At 43.4% G+C, this 19,722-nt stretch overlaps 2 protein-coding genes across 2 annotated transcripts; both read left to right on the forward strand.

Annotated features, from left to right (window-relative positions):
• Positions 1-3,272: 3,272 nt before the first annotated feature.
• LOC137278478 (1,25-dihydroxyvitamin D(3) 24-hydroxylase, mitochondrial-like) lies at positions 3,273-11,426 on the forward strand. The gene is made up of 9 exons (XM_067810826.1): positions 3,273-4,016; positions 4,820-5,010; positions 5,332-5,535; positions 5,914-6,071; positions 6,509-6,675; positions 7,824-7,902; positions 8,521-8,680; positions 9,368-9,411; positions 9,688-11,426. Exons 1-9 carry the CDS (start codon positions 3,613-3,615, stop codon positions 9,805-9,807), a joined length of 1,527 nt encoding a protein of 508 aa, XP_067666927.1. The 5' UTR covers positions 3,273-3,612; the 3' UTR covers positions 9,808-11,426.
• Positions 11,427-13,318: 1,892 nt separating this feature from the next.
• LOC137278475 (1,25-dihydroxyvitamin D(3) 24-hydroxylase, mitochondrial-like) lies at positions 13,319-19,533 on the forward strand. The gene is made up of 9 exons (XM_067810824.1): positions 13,319-14,064; positions 14,450-14,640; positions 15,048-15,251; positions 16,116-16,273; positions 16,859-17,025; positions 17,182-17,260; positions 17,596-17,755; positions 18,479-18,522; positions 18,877-19,533. The coding sequence occupies exons 1-9, from the start codon at positions 13,655-13,657 to the stop codon at positions 18,994-18,996; spliced, it is 1,533 nt and encodes a 510-aa protein (XP_067666925.1). The 5' UTR covers positions 13,319-13,654; the 3' UTR covers positions 18,997-19,533.
• The last annotated feature ends 189 nt before the right edge of the window (positions 19,534-19,722 follow it).

Raw genomic sequence — 19,722 nt, forward strand, 5'->3', positions numbered from 1 at the left:
ACTACAGCTACAGTCATCATACCACCACCTTACTACAGCCTAAGCCATCATACCACCACCTTACTACAGCCTCAATAATCATACTCAACCTTACTATAGCCTGTCACCATCACCCACCGTACTACAGCCTCAGTCACCACACTCCCACCTTACCACAGCCTCAGTGATCATACTCCATCTTACTGCACTCTCAGTTATCATACTACCACCTTACTAAAGCCTCAGTCATCATACTACCACCTTACTACAGCCTCTGTCACCATACCCTCATCTTACTGCACCCTCAGTCACCATACCTACATCTTACTGCACCCTCACTCACCATACCCTCATCTTACTGCACCCTCAGTCACCATACCCTCACCTTATTGCACCCTCACTCACCATACCCTCATCTTACTGCACCCTCACTCACCATACCCTCATCTTACTGCACCCTCAGTCACCATACCCTCGTCTTACTGCACCCTCAGTCACCATACCCTCATCTTACTGCACCCTCACTCACCATACCCTCACCTTACTGCACCCTCACTCACCATACCCTCATCTTACTGCATCCTCACTCACCATACCCTCATCTTACTGCACCCTCAGTCACCATACCCTCATCTTACTGCACCCTCACTCACCATACCCTCATCTTACTGCACCCTCAGTCACCATACCCTCACCTTACTGCACCCTCACTCACCATACCCTCATCTTACTGCACCCTCAGTCACCATACCCTCATCTTACTGCACCCTCACTCACCATACCCTCATCTTACTGCACCCTCAGTCACCATACCCTCATCTTACTGCACCCTCACTCACCATACCCTCATCTTACTGCACCCTCAGTCACCATACCCTCACCTTACTGCACCCTCACTCACCATACCCTCATCTTACTGCACCCTCAGTCACCATACCTACATCTTACTGCACCCTCAGTCACCATACCCTCATCTTACTGCACCCTCACTCACCATACCCTCATCTTACTGCACCCTCACTCACCATACCCTCGTCTTACTGCACCCTCAGGCACCATACCCTCATCTTACTGCACCCTCACTCACCATACCCTCGTCTTACTGCACCCTCACTCACCATACCCTCATCTTACTGCACCCTCAGTCACCATACCCTCACCTTACTGCACCCTCACTCACCATACCCTCATCTTACTGCACCCTCAGTCACCATACCTACATCTTACTGCACCCTCAGTCACCATACCCTCATCTTACTGCACCCTCACTCACCATACCCTCATCTTACTGCACCCTCACTCACCATACCCTCGTCTTACTGCACCCTCAGTCACCATACCCTCATCTTACTGCACCCTCACTCACCATACCCTCATCTTACTGCACCCTCAGTCACCATACCCTCACCTTACTGCACCCTCACTCACCATACCCTCATCTTACTGCACCCTCACTCACCATACCTACATCTTACTGCACCCTCACTCACCATACCCTCATCTTACTGCACCCTCACTCACCATACCCTCATCTTACTGCACCCTCACTCACCGTACCCTCATCTTACTGCACCCTCACTCACCATACCCTCGTCTTACTGCACCCTCAGTCACCATACCCTCATCTTACTGCACCCTCACTCACCATACCCTCATCTTACTGCACCCTCACTCACCATACCCTCGTCTTACTGCACCCTCAGTCACCATACCCACATCTTTCGGCCGTGATCATGATGTAATGGTGCTAACTAAAACAGCGTGAAACTAAACGCACTTACTCATTCATCTTACGACAGCTGAAGACACAGTTAATTTCGGTCGCTTGCTTGACTGTCACGATTATCCTGTATTCATTGTCAGTGTGCTCGAGGCGTCACTACATTCAGCCTTCTTATTCCTTGTCTGTCCCAGCCTTAACCTCGGCCTCTCACGGGCCACATCGTTGCATGGCCTCGCCTGTGGCAGTAAGTAAACTAAACGTTCGTAAAATCACACAAAACCCCTGCCCGATGCTACAGGAAGACAACACCTGTACAACATGGGCCTCACAGAGCATTCCTCCCTTTGATGTACATGCATGTAATATGGAATTATTTATGTTATTGTAACCGGAGGGTGTCTCACGAAGTATCGGTTCACTGTAATACACACTACAGTATAACACGGATATAGCGTACCATCGGATATATCGGATATAACAAATTTAAAAGTCCCGTCAATCGTCCTTTCAATATTAAAATTATACGCGAATATCGAACTCGCGAGTAGCGAATTAACGGCTCTAGCGGCTATGTATGTCTATAGATGCGTAAAACAACATGCGGCCAAACTGCTGGACACAATGGGTATATATGTTGAAAACCTTCTACAGTAGCTCCGAGAAAGTATGGAATATCTGTTCGGTGTCAAAATGCCGATTCTTCCGATTAACTTGTACTGTATTTTGCCCACATACATGTGAGTGATTAACTAACGGTTCATCATTAGTTTTCAGGCCCTAGATTTTCGAAGCTCTCCTAGCGCTAAGATAGTCGTAAGTTAATGTTAATGTGTGGCACTTACGACTATCATAGCGCTAAGAGAGCTTCGATAATCTGGGCCCTGGTTTCAGTTCATTGTCATCATCCTATGGGTATCTTGGCAAACAATGGATCAGCTGAAATAGACTGGCGAGTCTTTCTGTAAGTTAAACGTACATTTAACGTAGAATTCGCTGAGCAGAATGCACAGCTCCTGTGTTAGACTACTTGTTGGCCAGTTAACAGCAAAGGGTATATCGGGGCTGTGTTCCCCGCTATATGGTGACCACTTAACTCCATAGGGAGTATAGGGACTGCATGTCCCTCGTCGTGGGTGTATCGGGTGTATCGGGTGTATCGGGGCTGTGTTGGAGTATATGTTGCTCAGGTAACCCATCAGGGTGTATCGGAACTTTGTTAAACTATATGTTGGCCACTTAACCCATCAGGGTGTATCGGGGCTGTGTTGGAGTATATTTTGGTCAGGTAACCCCACAGGGTGTATCGGGACTGTGTTAAACTATATGCTGGCCAGTTAACTCATCAGGGTGTATCGGGGCTGTGTTAAACTATGTGTTCAGTTGGCCAATTAACCACTCAGGGTGTGTTGGAACTTTGATGGACTATATGTTGGGCAGTTAACCACGCCAAGTGACTGATGTCCTGAACAGAAGGCAGTCCTTGTGCAGCTGAGTTGTTGTCTTAGCCAGTGAACGAAATATACCATGAGAACCGATTGCTTTCTTGTCCCCCTTGCATTTGCAAAGGGAAGTAACTCCGGTGTGTCGCTTGCCACAACTCGTCACTGCGCATGACCTTCGAAGATAACAACACAAATGTCAGGAATGAGCACGTACAGCATACCACGCAATTCTTTGTAGTTATTGCATCGCGCTTCAATGAGGCACAGTGTATAATAGCTTCTGTTTTGATCGACACACAAGTGTTACACCTGTCACTGAAAATTCACAACAGAGAAACAATTTCCACGCGCTCAAAGAAGCAGGTCGATCTTCCTGATTCAACTCTCCCCGATGTGTTTATGAAGAAGTGTAAATCCAGTATATTCTTGCTTTGGGGCCAGTAGACGCTTTGTATCGGTGAAGCGGAAATGGCTTTGAAATTTGCTACTGTTGTGTTGACGGCGAGGCAAGCTAGACTTGCTTTGGTCTTCTGTAGAGGAAAGGCGACAACCGTGACTTCACAGTCAGACATGAATGAGGAAGCTAAGCCGATGTCACAAATCCCCGGCCCTAAAGGCTTAGCAAGGATCAGCAGCACCTTCCAGTCCGCCAGAAATGCTGCGGCATCTCACAAATGGATCCAACGGCGACATGAAGAATTTGGACCTATATTCAGGGAAAGTACGGGAGTAATTGATCTCGTCTTTTTATCCGACGCAGATGCAGTCGAACAGCTGTTGAGACAGGATGGGAAATACCCAGAGCGGGTACAAATTGACCATTGGCTGGATTACCGGAAGAGGCACGGGATCCCAACAGGGCTTGTCATGGCGTAAGTTTACAAGTCCACACGCACACGCACGCACGCACAAACACGTCGCCCATCCTCGATAATCTCCAAGGTATATCGATCGGGACTATATGGATGCATCAGCCCGAGGAGTACATAGATGAAGATTTAGTGTAGTGAAGATTTACACTCTGGAGATTATCGAGGATGGCTGTCACTTGTCAGTTATAACAAATTATGTTTTGAAGAAAAAAAAATTTAGTATTCAGAAGAGTATATTCGGAAGAGGAATATGCACTTCATAACTGATGGTTGTTGAAAGTAAGAAATAGTTATTCGGTATATCTGTTAAGGATAGCTTTGTAGTGGCTTCTGCCTTATGTCTGACTGTTTTCATTCTGGTACCATCTTAATAACGTTTTTTGTTCAACACATATTCTCTTTTTGCCAGACAGTGTATTTTGAGACTAGGACTCGTATGATATAAAAGTCTCGTGAAGATCCAGTTTAGGTTTGATATTACCACATCACGCTTACAGAATCTGCTGGGGAATGTACATCGCTGTGAGTTCAAGAAAAGGAGTTATTTTAAAAATAAGTTATGTATGACTTCTGCTGATTCTGACATCTACTCATATAAACTTGCTCTACAGGCCTGCAAGCAGTTTAAGCACTGAATATAGACTGACTGATTTTTTTTTTAACTACGTACATATAGAGCTGTATACAGCGACACAACGAGATAGGCGAAAAGATTTAGTCGGAGAAAATTAACAAATACAGAATTTGGCTTTAATCTTTCCTAATTCCTCGTTGTAGTTTCACCATAATTATGCTCTGTCTAGAGATGGGCCTCACTGGCATCGACTCAGAAGGGTCATCGATAAACCCATGCTCAAAATCCGAGCTGTCAACTCCTACGCCGTGGAGTTCAATGACGTTGTTGCCGAGTTCATTGCCCGGATGCACCGTGTGCGGAGGTCGGATAATTCCATCCCGGATCTTGCCGAAGAGTTGTTTGGTTGGAGTGTTGAATGTACGTATAATGAACCACAACGAACATCACTGGCACAGATATACCATGATTGGGATAGGCAGGGGCCATAGGCCATTTTGCACATTAGAATAAAAAATGGCCCATGAAAATTTTGAAACTATATATTGATACAAAGGCAGTGGCCCATTTTTAATTCAGAAAATGGCTAATAATCCTAAAAGTGTTGCGTCGTTTAAACTCTCCTTCCCAATCCCTGCATATATATCACGATCGCAAGACGAATGTGTACATTAGAAACAGTGTATTCAGCAATATTTTGGATTACGTTTATACGGTAAGTGTTATGTTTTTACGTTAAAGCTATTGGCCGACTCTTGTTTGAGAAGAAACTGGGCTGCTTGTCCGACCAGCGTGACCAAGAGACACAAGCCTTCATTGACAGCGTCCATGCAGTGTTTGAAAGCACAAGGGAAATGATATTCCTCCCGTCGTGGGCAGCTCGAATAGTCATGCGGAATGTTTGGAAACGGCACGAGGAGGCATGGGGCACTATATTTAGAGTCGGTTCGTTGACGGCGCCTGTATTTCTATGTTTAGGATCTAACAATCAATAATATCAATATATTAAAATAATATGTCAGTTCAAAACCATTTGAAGCAAGATCAGAGCAACTGGCAGTCAGTTATGGCACCATGTAAATCAGCAGCTAGAAGGCCTTCCACTAGTTTTCTAAGACACGTAAAAGTGTGTGACTAAGTCACTAGACTCACTACCCTTCTCGCCGCGAATAGCTGCAATATTGCTGGTGAGCATCAGAGTGTTGTATCATCATATTGTTATCTTCATGTATCATAGTATCAGAGCTGATCATGATGTGACGATTTATGTTTGTGTTATCACCAGCCGTTGACAGGTTTAATGAATTATTGTCTATGCCCCAGCCAATGACATCATAGGCGCCAAACTGCGACAGATCCAGGAGAAGGGTGACGATGGTTCTGAGGTGGGCTTTCTTGCCAGCTTCGTTCAAGAGAACACACTGTCCATAGAAGACATATACAGCAACGTGTCTGAACTCCTTGGTGCTGCCATTGACACGGTAACGTCCTTTATTGATCTCGAGTTCTGTGAGTTAGTATACCAGGGGGCTGGTGGGGTAGTCTAGTGATTACAGCATCAGCTCGTCACGCGGAAGTCCCGGTTCGATTTCCCACATGGGTACAATGCGTGAAGCCCATTTTCTGGTGTCCCCCCGCCGTGATATTGCCGGAATATTTCTAAAAGCGGCGTAAAACTATACTCAGTCACTCACTCACTAGTATGCCAGGGGCGTGGTTTCCATTGTTAAATATAAGCCCGGGCTTACACATGATTTTTGATAAGAAGTTGGGGCAAACCCCGAATACTATTCAAAGCTTTGCAACCTATCGGGCGTGCACGAAACAAATGCCTTCCAAGGCGCTCATATGCTATATCTTTCACCATCTCAGTGTATTTTCGAGGTATGTTAACACATACATCACTATCGTTTTCCAGACATCTAACACTACCCAGATGACACTGCACGAAATTGCCAAAAATCCACAGGTTCAGGGTAGAATTCTGGAGGAAGTAAACAGAGTTGTGCCCCCTGACCAGCAACCAACCGCAGAACATCTGAAAGACATGCATTACTTGAAGGCGGTCATTAAAGAAACTCTCAGGTGTGAATGGCTGTTTTGTCAACATTTTCATTGGAAGCATTATATTCATTTGTTCATTTGAGGGATTCATATTTATACGATCCTAAATTTGTGAACACCATATATCTGATCTTCTCATAGATTTATTAGAAGTCCATGTTTCATGATAAACGTTACTACTGATATAGCAAGTCCATGTTTTGATATCCTAAAACGGTTGTTGATATCAAACAAATAATTTCTATCTATGTGTCTAATACATTATTAATACAATTATGATATGAATATCAGTGTAAGTAGACTTAAGCTCAGAATTATACAATAAGCAGTGTAACTGATAATCCCGAGCCATAGTTTACTTAGACCGACATACACATATCATTACCAATAAGCTTTGTGAAACATATCTATGAACTTACACCTGCATTAAACACCAGTAGCGAATTAATTGCAGTAAGGTGCCATGAAGTGGATTGTGTTTGATTTTAACATGTAAATATATATAGTTTTTCCTATCTAAAATTATTTCAATAACAATGTGTATTAACATGGACTCCGTCCACCGCATTTGTCTTTCCGGAGCAGATCCTTAAAACCGTTCATATTTATATCTTCACCAAACTTGGCACATAGATAGATCTGGGGTTGCAGTTTGGTAGTTTCTGAATTAGAATGAAATTATGGGTGGTGCTGTTTTCTGGAACTTCAAAATGTTTCAATCCTCTTTTTCCACTTTCAGTATAGGTTTACTTAGTCTTGGCTGACATATCATTGTATCCCTATTGTCTAGATCAATGCTCATGCTTTTAATCACTGGATTATCTGTTCCAGATTCTAATATTTTCAGACCGCTGCAATACAGCTGGATTATTGCTGAGTGTGGCATAAAACTAAACTCGCTCACTGCTTAATACAGCCAACACATTTCAGACAGTCATAAGGAATTCACGTTCATGAAGAGTATTTTGCCTTTATGGGCCGGGGGATATTGACGACTTTGTCTTCTTGTTTTCACCTAACTCGCAGTGACACAAATCCAGTTCAAACTGCAGATCCTCACTTGCTAAGGGAAGCGAGTACAGAGCTACGGGAAGACAACTAACTTTTTGGTTTTCTGTGCTGAGACCTCGGAATGTTTCGACATATCCTCTGCATGTGATTACTTTCAGGATGTACCCGACTGCTCCCGTTGTTCTTCGGATCCTGCAGCAGGAGGCCACCATTCTAGGTTACACCATACCTAAAGGGGTTAGTAATGAACAATCTTCACTTTCAGACTGTGATACTGTGGAGATCAGGTCTTCAACCCATTCTTGTCACACGAGGCTTCTAAGGAACCCTACGTTATGGCTTGCTGACTTGTCTGATAGATCATATCCCATTTGGTTATTGCTTATGAATGTCAGTAACTGCATTGTATAGTGCAGATTTTATTATCAACGGAATATTTTAAAACATTGATAAATGCATCTTAAAGTATACAACGATGAATGGTCACTTGTCTTGAACCTTGTCCCATTTTGACACCAAAGCGAAAACTGCTTCTTGTTCATGTTTCTGAAGTCACGGTCGTTGGATCAAACATATGTGTATGTAAATTACAAGTTTATAGGTAATGTCTTGAGTAATTTTAAGGTGATTAATGACTCAAACTGTGTCAGCCTCGTGGTATGGGTGAAATTAGACCTTTCATAATTTCATCCGTCCAAACTATCAGTTACATGAAGGCATGTCCTGTGGCGTCAATTAATCTGATTATCTTAAAACATTTCTTTGCTGCCTGTGCGCTGATTTAGAGGCAGAAGGTGTTGAAACTGATGTAACTCCCATATTTCATTCAATACTACCTTAACTTTCTCGGTAAAGGTGTCCCTAGCCGTTCATCTCTATCCTCTGGGGCGTAATCCCAAATACTACGATGATCCAGACGAGTTTCGTCCAGAACGCTGGCTCAGGGACGAAGGCAACAAGAAGATACACGCGTTTGCTTGGTTGCCGTTCGGGTTTGGACCTCGCATGTGTGTAGGTGGGTAGAAGCACTTGTTGGTATACCGAGTTGTCATTGTGTTGGGGCTATATAGTTTCGGTTTACGTCACTTTGGGCAATGTTACAGCAATATCACAGCGCTGGGCATGTAAGTGGGCTTCACACGTTGTACCCATGTAGTGAATCGGAACTCTCTTCGGAGTGACGAACGAACATTTTCACCTCTACCCCACGCTTCTCATACTGGTGAAACAGGTGCATTCAAAGGGGAAATAGTGTGATTAACCCCATCATGTTTCTTCAACATGACACGGGAGAGAACAGTTACATTACTTTTCTGTAAGATTTAGACAACTCCATCGAACTGTTCGATTAGGCGTTGTGGTACCCCACCGGGAGGTCGCTGGGATAGCTTAGTGGTTACAGCCGTGACACGGGATTATATTGTTGGCATGAAGCGGCATAACATCATACTCACTCAGTGACTCACCCACCTCACACCAGCCATTGCCTCGTCTGAACCAGAACAAATGGAACATTAGGGGACTTAGACAAAGTACAAACATAATTTCTGGAAATCTTACGCGTGTTTACACCTTGGTGTGATAAGTCTAATGTAATGTCGTAGTACATGCATGGTGTATGTAAAGTCTCTCTTACGTCCAGAGACCTTTGTATTCTAAGTCTCCATTTACACTGATACAATGTATGACGTATGTTGTTTAGGGCGGCGTGTGGCTGAACTTGAAATGCAGTTGCTCATATCACAGGTAAACAGAATTCTGTCACAAGATACTAGATACTGTCCCTTTTTTTGTTGAAACTTTTTACGAGCTTGACTCTGGTTTTTGGTTGTTTTTATATTTTAACAATCAAACATTTTGTAAATTCAATATCGTCTACATCCTGTGATTTCTTATTCACAGGTTCTCGCTATGAATTTATGCCTTACTGCCCTCTCCTTTAAAAGAAACTAGTTTTTCATGGATAAGTTCCATTGAAGGTTTGTTTGACTTTTAGTGTATGTTCTTTTCTCCTTTGTGAAGCTTGTCCGGAAGTTCCACATTGAACCAGTGTCTCACAAACCAATGAGGATGAAGACGAACCTTCTCTTGATGCCTGTGGATCCCGTTGAAATACGCCTTGTAGACAGAGTCAAGACTTAAACTACACAACAATCACCTTCCGTTTGTAAGCCATGTATGCACAGAAGCAAGCCCACAACTATCCGCCACAAACACTTGTAGTTTGTGAGCCATGTATAGACAGAACCTAGTCTGGTACATTTGTGAAAGACATGTCAGAGCAACTAATTACTGACAGTACATTGTCCAAATGAACATTAAATTCCGAAAGCTAATTACTATGTGGCCATGACGTGTACACTGGACGCTGTCAAAAGCGGCATATGTCCAATCCGGCAAGTTGTGAACTCCAGCATAAAATCTCAGTCCCATCGATAGCGCGTACTTTTATCATCAGCCCTGCAATCCAACACTTTGTCTAAACTGGATTATTTCTTCAGTCCCAGTTAGTGCCGGTTTAGACAGCTTCCACTATACATGTCTCCATTACTTGTTGACAGTTACTGTATCTAATGACCGTAGCTTTTGTCAGTAATCTTGATCGCCTTATGACATTGTATACTGATTGCATATATTTGTTCTGTTATACTTTGATATTTAAATCCGCAATCACTTATACCCCCGGGATGTGTTGGTAACCACAGTCATAAGTCCCATGTCCAGATGGGCGGTTTGGTAATCCAGTGGATAAAGCGTTCACTTCTCATTACTGAAGACCCGTATTCCATTCTCCACGTGGGTACAGTGTGTGAAGCCCATTTCTGATGTCCCCCACCGTGAAATTACGGGATCATTGCAAAAAGCTGGGTAAAACTAAACTGAGTAGGTGGTGTGACGTCCGAGAGTAGGATGTGATGCTCTTTTAGATACACGCACGCAAGACTCTCTGCCTATCCTTGGGGATAGCAACGGCAAAGTGCCATAGCAAATAGCTGTTGACTGCGTTCTGCCTATACAATTCTCGTAAAAACGTGGTTAGACTGGGAATCACCTCTTTTTGAAAACAAGGACACTGGCATACAACGTTCCCGTACACACTGTACATATATAGTGTCTGCAACGTTCCCGTATACACTATACATATATAGTGTCTGCAACGTTCCCGTATACAACGTTCCCGTATACACTATGCATATATGGTGTCTGCAACGTTCCCGTATACAACGTTCCCGTATACACTATACATATAAGGTGTCTGCAACGTTCCCGTATACAACGTTCCCGTATACACTATACATATATGGTGTCTGCAACGTTCCCGCGCCAGAGTCTACGGCAGGGTTCTGGAACCAGTCTGGTGAATTGCGTTATGAATTCTCGCATTTTCTGTGTATAGACAGAACCCAGTTTGCTGACTAAAGGCGGCATTTAACCCGACTCACAGACTCAGTTCGTCATGCTTATGATATGTACATATTAAACATGGGGATGATGAATTATTATACGGGGTCATTTGTGTTAGCGTGGTGCGTTTGGAAGCGTTGACTCGTCACGTGGAAGACACCAACTGATTCCTAAAATAATTACAACGCAACAAATGCAGTTCAGTATATATTGCACAGGCAGATCAGCAAATGTTTATAAATTTGATCATGGATTCTACCTGCATTTTGTGTTGCGAACAAAATATTGACCTTTTCGTTTTTTCGTGTTTTTAAGAAAGTAAATTTCAGGTGTTTAATACAAATGATTTCCAAAAATATGTTTTTTGTTCATATAATGTCGCTTTGAACAACATTTCTGTTGTATCCCGACTTATCAGCTTGTTGTCAGAGGAACGTTTTTAGAGGAACTGATGCAGGGCTTTTGTGTTTATTATTTTGGTAAAATCCACAACACGATTGTATGTAGTACTGACAGACGTAGACACACATCCGTCCTGATCCAGGATTCCAACCCGCGATGATGGGTTCCAGTTACATGTACATGAAGCGAATAATGCTAGCAGGGAAATTGCTAATACCTCCTGCACACCTGAAGCGGAATTAGCCGAAATACAGTCGGAATGAAAATTCAAACTGCGTTCTAAAACTTTCTACATTCTGAATGCATTGCAACAGTTGGGGTCAGATGAATGAGTGTGAATGTATCTCGATTGCTGCTGGATTCAGGTGGAATATTCTTCAAATGTATCGACGTATTTCGATTTCAGTTGGAATACAGCTCGAACGTACATCGGATACAGTCAAACGTCCCGAATGCTATTCAAATGACGTCATCAAAACACCGCCAAATCGCTTAAAAACGTGGTCACCCAACATTGAAACGTCTGATAGCATTTAACAGTCTTGCAGTAACAGTACAATAACATGCTTTTAGGTTTGACCCAGTCTAGGTAAACTTAGTGTCAGTACTTTTCTTTACACTCCACTACTGACACTAACAAAACCTTGTAGGAGGTCGCGTCAGGTAACCTTTGAACGAGCTATAACTGTCCAATCAAACGCGAGAAGGCCGAACGGATTTAACCAATCAGACAACGGCTATTGTGTAGGGTTTAAGAACTTCACTAGTCACGGACACGGATCCCTCAATAAACGGCCTGCAGTGTATGTGCTTTTTTATGACATGGTTACCATAAGCTAATATTTTCGCTAGCTTACATCCTTGAATATTTACAAAAACGCTATTTTCAGCGACTGTTTACTCATTTTTGACAGTATATATAGCGTGCTCCATGTGCACTACCTGGTAGCGATCGTATGGAAAATAACATTCGGCATCGGTCGGGTACAAACCTTTCCGAGGTAAAAGTTGAAAAGGTATGTGCGAATGTCCACTTTGGCGATTTGGTAAGTTGTGTTCTAATTGGTCAATCTCAAAGGTTACGTTACGCGACCTCCCATAAGGTTTCGTTAGATTCAGTAGTGGAGTGTAACGAAAAGTACTGAGGACAAGGTTACTTTTATGACTTTGTCCACATATTGAAACATGTCAAAGTTACCTCAAACAGATTTACAAGGCATTGTACTAATAGTACAGAACACTGGGCGTTTCGTCGGATGGTCACAAGTACTAGGACATATCATTTAAGGCTAAGAGACGGGGGAAGAAAAGTGTCAAGAAATATCAGTTATCATGGAACGGCGAGTGGATGACTTTATCTTTATACCACATTATAGTATTATTCCAGCTGTATGGCGTCGGTCTGTAAATAATCTAGTGTTTACCAGACAATACAGTGATCAATAGCATGAGCATCGATCAGTCCAAGTGAGATAGGAGATACTGAATCTGGGGACAACTTCATTTAGAGCTTTTGTATTGGAAACAGGGCTGTTGTGGAGGGAAATTAATGTTTGTGGACTGTGAGACAGGCTAATCATATAGCTACAAATGTCGACCCTATTACTGGACACACGTAAACAAAGATTAGCTATCGAGGCCTCAGTTAATTCCCATGTCAGTATCTGTGACAACAGTTACCCTTTACACAGTATACAGACTGCCCAAATTTAGACACCTTCGGTGTAAATTGGTTCGTAATTTGTGAATTATGTCTGACCAAGTGGGGAGGCTCACCACATGGCTGTACTTGGCAACAAATCTCACAATACATAGGTAAACCCGTACGTTTATACCGACAGGCGGCCTGGGGTAATCTATTTATAAGCCACGTTCGCCTGTGTATTTACTCCTGGACAGTCAGTCAGTCTCGGTAGCCTGGACTCCACAACAGTGAAGATACGGTGTACCCAGAACTGTGCACTGACGGACACTGAACTAGCTGACAAATTATTACAGAGATCTCCTGATAACCTCATGACTGGTCGGGGTAAACCAGGACGCCCATTCAAGCGGTAACACGTGACTATGGGCTCATAGGGTAAACATTGCGCAAGTGGGTAACAGTTTGTGAAATACAGATTGATAATTCGTCGTGCTAGACCTGTTTATGGTCGACTGACAAAACTACGGGCGTGCAACGATGTCTATGTGTCGTGTCACAGGTCAAGCCGGATTCGGACAGTGTAGGTCTGCGCTGCTGGTCCTCAGGCGACACAAGGCAACAGCTGCAGCTATCCAGTCTAAAGATGGCGGCGAGGTCGTGAAACCGTTCTCGGCTCTTCCGGGGCCGAGAGGCCTGCCTTTCATCGGGACTTTATTCCACACCATGAGAAATTCCTCACGACTGCACGAATCTATCCAAGAACGCCATGAGACGTATGGACCAATTTTCCGAGAGAAGCTAGGGATCTTAGACGCCGTGTTCTTGATGGACGTGGACGCCGTGGAATCATTACTGAGACAGGATGGGAAATATCCGTCTCGTATGCAGGTGGACGTATGGCACGAGTACAGGAACATTGCAGGCATAAGAAAGGGACTCTTGTTGAAGTAAATGCATCTCTGGATTTTAGTGAGGATGCTTCTATTGTTTATTACACTTAAAGCCGGGAAGCTAGAAAACCTAAATGCTGTAGATTACCCCTGATTAAAGGCAGGATTGTTGCTACCAGTAGCCCTAAGAATTCTTAACTTTGATCGTAGCCAATGTGTTAAGAATGGGCTTAAGACGTCAAGGCAGTCGTAGCGCTACGACAGTCGTAACTCCCATACTTTATCGCTGACTTACGACAATCGGAGTGCCATGATCGCCTTGAGGAGCGGGGCCCAGGACGTGGTGGTCACAGGACTACGTATGTAAGATTCACAATATTTTTCTGCAACCACATAGTTGATGCAGGTTCGGTAATCGTTACATTCATATCTGTCTATACAGCGAGGGTGAAACCTGGCATGCTCTGAGGCGGATTGTGGACAGGCACATGCTGAAGACCAGAACTGTGGAGTCTTATACTGGGGACTTCAACACGGTGGTGGCTGAATTCCTCGACAGAATGGACAGGATTCTGCCCGACGATAAAGAGATGCCCAGTCCTGACGAGGAGCTGTTCAACTGGTCCCTGGAGTGTAAGTACCACATTAACTTTGTTCATGACAACTTGTCTATCATTCAATGTTCCAGTACCCATAGGTTGGACAGATAACCGACCGAACAAGGTGGGGATGGGCGTGTAGGGCATGTAAGACATATCCTTTACTGTGTTGTGCTGCGGAAACCTTGAAATTCATGATTTTACTTTTTCTGGCGTTTTCAGATCTAAGCACTGTTGAAAACAATGTAAACTTAAACAAAATGGCCACAAGTCAGACTCAAGATAGTGCTATTGTTTGTATATCCTATATACGCAGATCCTCACGGTCCGGGTTCGATTCCCCACATGGGCGCAGTGTGTGCATTGGTTGAATGTTACTAAAACGGCGTAAAACTAAACTCACTTACTCCACTGTTGTTAATGTCCATGTTCCTTCAACAGCCATCAGTAGAATTCTATACGAGAAGAAACTGGGCTGTCTGTTGGACGGGAAGAGCAAGGACGCACAGGACTTCATCAACAGCGCTCACGAAATCTTTGCGACATCCAGAACACTGGCCTTCCTTCCTCCTCACGTTTCTAAAGTGATCATGCCCAAACTTTACAAACAGCATATGGCAGCCTGGGAGACTTCATTCCGTGTGGGTGAGTCTAATTCACCATTACTTTCCCCATCATTCAGTTTTTCTCACCATTCTGCGTACTTCATTCCGTGTGGGTGAGTCTCTCTTGTCATCCTGTATACGTCATTCCATATGGATGAGTGCTCATGTATAGTATATTCCGTGTGGGTGGGACTGACTCGCCAGCTCGCCAAACTGACTAACCCACTATCCAGAATTTATCATCCTGAACACGTGACTAACCGCCTTTTATGTATCATACTGCGTGCTGTCAGAGTGGTTCCAATGTTACCTTATCTTTATCTAGTGCCACACCAGAGTAGCATCTCCCAACATAAAAAGGAACAAGGGCCTTTCTCACATCTATAAGAAACCTTTAAAGTCGACCGAACAAAATCATGAGAATGAGCATTCAAATCACTGTCAGTGATGATATCAGGTGTTCACGAAAATGCGTGTGTGTCCTGTCGGACCGATAGCAACGGTCAATATCAAACGCAGAGGCTAGTCAATCATTCAAGTCAATATAAAAAAACACGGGAACACGTCATCACACGAAACTACATAGGACATCATTTTTGCCTTTGCTCAGATATTACTTGAACAATGATAAAAGAGATGTCGATCCATTGCTTGTGACAGTGACTAAACCTTGATGGGTAGCAATGCCATAATCCTGCCATATATCTGGAATATTTCTGAGTGCGGCATAAAACTAAAATCATTCGATGCCATAATCGAAAGTGAGGAATGCCTCCGCAAATGAATTATCCATTTGTTGTGGAACAGTTGAAGGTGGACTGCTGTCCCACCTTTCCATAGTAAACCCGAAACTGAACCATGGATTCCTATAATTATCATAAGGGTCTTTGCACTCTTCTTTCAGCTAAAGGAGTAATCGATGAGACAATTGAGAGGATTAAGAACAAAGTTGAGTCGGATGAAGGCGACGTTGGTTTCATCACACACTTCCTGAAGGAGAACATGGACAAACAGGACCTGTACGTCAATGTGTGGGAGCTCATGGCGGCGGCCGTGGATACGGTGAGTGCTTATAGACACGGCAGATCTTCATGGATACGGTGAGTGCTTATAGATACGGCAGATGTTCATGGATACGGTGAGTGCTTATAGATACGGCAGATCTTCATGGATACGGTGAGTGCTTATAGATACGGCAGATGTTCATGGATACGGTGAGTGCTTATAGATACGGCAGATGTTCATGGATACGGTGAGTCTTTATGGGCATTGGTAGTCATAATCGATACGTTGGCACTTTATAGATACGTTGAGACCTAACTATTATTGTGAATGTTTATGGATAAATTGAGTCTTTATCGACGAGATGAGTCCTTGTGGATAGAAGACAAAAGGGGTATAATGAACACCTACACTGATAGGAGAAGAAACACACAGTTTCAAAGAAAACCTATCTGAGCCCCTGTTGCGCGGTGTGCAGAGTTGTAGCTCTTGGCTGTAGCAGGATCTGCTGGCCGTGTTTTCACCTTCCCATGTCTTGGCGTTTTCCAAAAGGAAATAATGATCTACATCACTTGGATTCTTCCATCCAAATAAAAACAGGGATTTCGTGCTGAAAAAAAACAAAACTTTCTCTCTCTTTTGTAGACTTCATACACCACGTTGGCCATGCTGAACGAAATATCACGTTGTCCACGTGTACAGGACGCCCTCTATGAAGAAATCACACGAGTTGTCCCCGCAGGCGAGCAGCCAACAGCTGATCACCTGAAGGAGATGCACTACATAAAGGCGGTCATTAAGGAGACGCTCAGGTACTAGCTAATGCCGATATAACTGTCTCACATATTTAAGTAAAAGAAGAAAAGTAAATGTTCCTTGAACATTACGGATGCTGCGTAAAAGATACCGTCGTTGTCCCTGTGTACTAAAATAACGTGTAAAATAAGACATTGATACCTGTTTTCCAGGATGTACCCAACTGTCGGTGGTATCACCAGGATTGCACAGAATGACCTCGTGCTAATGAATTACAGTATTCCCAAAGGGGTAGGTATTGGCAGACGGTCCTCTAAAACATACCCCACTACACTCACTCTGGCGTTCACTGTTTCTAAATAAACATATCTATACATACCGATTGAATACAGGATGTTGTTAGGGTAAGTCCACTTGTGGGCGTTGTACGGTCAAGGAACGGTGGCCCAGTGGTTAAAGCCTTCAACAGTCACACCAACTACACTGGTTTTGTAATCTAATGGTCCGGGTCGGGATGTAATTGAGAATTTGTGTTGAAGAGCAGTGTTGGCATTTCCGCTTGATATCTTAGAGACATCCACTATACCCATCGCTTTTTCTAAATAATATTTTATATATGAACCTAGACCAAGATCTGGGTGGACCCTTACACCATGGGCCGTCTCCGACGTCACTACGACGATCCCGACACGTTCCTGCCTGAACGCTGGCTCCGAGCTACTAGGACGACAAAACCGCACCCTTTTGCGTGGTTGCCATTTGGGTTTGGAGTCCGAGCATGCGTGGGTTAGTATCATTCAGACTTCCGGTTCCGGTACTGTCATCTTGTATTATTTCAGATGCAAGTTACTAAGATGAACAGAAAGCAGCGACAGCTCGCCATTCGCGATCAATATCGGTAGTCACCAATCTTTAGTTTGCCAATGAACCAATTTGGAAAACGTGTTTGGCCACACCTGTTTAAAGATTCAACAACATTATCAAAATTTGTATTTTATGCGGAATGTTTTAACGCAAGTATCTTTTGCATAGTGCGGTTGTTTTTCTGCAAAGTCTCTCACTCTACTGTTTCTTCATCACACACCCAAGGTATGATCCACTACGTGTCAGCACCCGAGAAGATCCGCATTAGAAGTGGTCCTCATTCACCCATGTTTGTCACAAGAGGCGACTAACAGGGTCGGGATGTCAGGCTCGTTGACATTGTTGACACGTGTCATCGTATCCCAGTTGCATAGAACGATGCTCATGCTGCTGATCACTGGATTGTCAGGTCCAGTGTCGATTATTTCACAGGCTGACGCCATATAGCTGAAATGAAATGCTGAGTGTGGTGTGAAACAACAAACCCACCAACCACGTTAGTGAATCTAAATCACTTCAATGTCAGAAAATTGGAATGTTCCAATCTGGTGGTTTTCTTCCGTTCATAACTGTGTCATCGTTGGTTCACTAAGATGGCTTCCAGTCAGGGCAAGGCTGACGTTTGGGGTTATCATTTATTTACAGGCCGACGCGTTGCGGAACTAGAGATGCAACTCTTAGTCTCGCAGGTGAGATTGATTTGAGTTTATTGTTTACATGATCTGAGGAAACGTTCTGCAACGTTTTCCAGGCTTAATGATTCTCTTCATCAAATATTGCCGGTGTTCGCCGCCTTGACAATGATGGAGTATCAATAACATTCTTGTTTATAAGTTACTCACTCACTCATCAAATGAGTACTATTCTTTGATTTGCCAAAGCATTGCTTTTCTCTGTTGTGGAGCAATATTTGTGGTAGTGTTTTCATTTGGTTCCAAGTACTTTTTTCCCAAATAAACTTAAATGGCATTACGGTATTCACAAAGTTTCTACAAATGTTACCATATATTGATTCCCGGGACCTGCCTTGTTGTGTGTTTCAGTTTGTGCGCAAGTACAAGCTAGAGGCTATTTCCACAGAACCCTTCCGGATAAAATATGACCTAATTCTTCTGCCAAAGGATCCCGTGAGAATCCGTCTCATAGACAGAGAGTCGGCGTAGTTTGAATGTACCCTCACGCATTCGGAGTGTAATTCAGAGACATGCCGAATGACGGAACAACAACGTCCGCTTGTGCCCCTCGTGCGTTCAGATGGTTTTCGTCTAAACTGTTTAGTCCTTAATTTTGTTTTCATGGATCCAGTTCCTTAGAGTAAAGGATTCCATCAAAGTTTATTCTCAACCTGACAGAAAAGTTACAGTTCGTTTCCATGACAACCACACACTGAGACAGTAATGTCCATCCATCCATCCTTTCTACAATATGATCTATGATTCTTGCCTTTGTCATGTCATAAGTTCTTTCAAATTATCAAAAGTGTTCAACAAATATATCCATTTTATTAAGAATACAATATGCGGCCTACCTTTAGAATACAGCACCCAAAAACGTCAATGACTCTTTCATGTATGTTGAAGGTAATTACGGTTACGGTTGATTTAGGGTTCGGTTAGGGTTAGATTAGTTTAGGTTAGGTTAACGTCCTCACGAGAAGTTATAGTGCTGTATTCTAAAGGTACTCCCGATATGCATTCCTATGAGTTTTTTCTGTGAAAAATATCTTATTATGCTTGTGTGTCCAAGATTTGACGGTGACATACGTTTTAGGATGATAATTGGAAAGAAATCCATAGATCAACACACCAAGAAGACTGTCCACACCGTGCGAGGAATGCACCCAGTGTGTCAATCCACAGGTAAACTGTAGTGCAAACAGGGTTGCGCAA

The sequence above is a fragment of the Haliotis asinina genome, chromosome 3 (genome assembly GCF_037392515.1).
Source record: "Haliotis asinina isolate JCU_RB_2024 chromosome 3, JCU_Hal_asi_v2, whole genome shotgun sequence".
In the NCBI taxonomy this organism is placed as follows: domain Eukaryota; kingdom Metazoa; phylum Mollusca; class Gastropoda; order Lepetellida; family Haliotidae; genus Haliotis; species Haliotis asinina.

Excerpts from the sequence above, each read along its gene's own strand:
- LOC137278478 (XM_067810826.1), top strand. The coding sequence starts at position 3,613 with ATGGCTTTGAAATTTGCTACTGTTGTGTTGACGGCGAGGCAAGCTAGA. Across the intron at positions 5,011-5,331 it reads GTTTGGTTGGAGTGTTGAAT|CTATTGGCCGACTCTTGTTT; the intron begins GTACGTATAATG and ends TTTACGTTAAAG. Across the intron at positions 5,536-5,913 it reads GGGCACTATATTTAGAGTCG|CCAATGACATCATAGGCGCC; the intron begins GTTCGTTGACGG and ends TCTATGCCCCAG.
- LOC137278475 (XM_067810824.1), top strand. The coding sequence starts at position 13,655 with ATGTCTATGTGTCGTGTCACAGGTCAAGCCGGATTCGGACAGTGTAGG. Across the intron at positions 14,641-15,047 it reads GTTCAACTGGTCCCTGGAGT|CCATCAGTAGAATTCTATAC; the intron begins GTAAGTACCACA and ends TTCCTTCAACAG. Across the intron at positions 17,756-18,478 it reads TGGAGTCCGAGCATGCGTGG|GCCGACGCGTTGCGGAACTA; the intron begins GTTAGTATCATT and ends ATTTATTTACAG.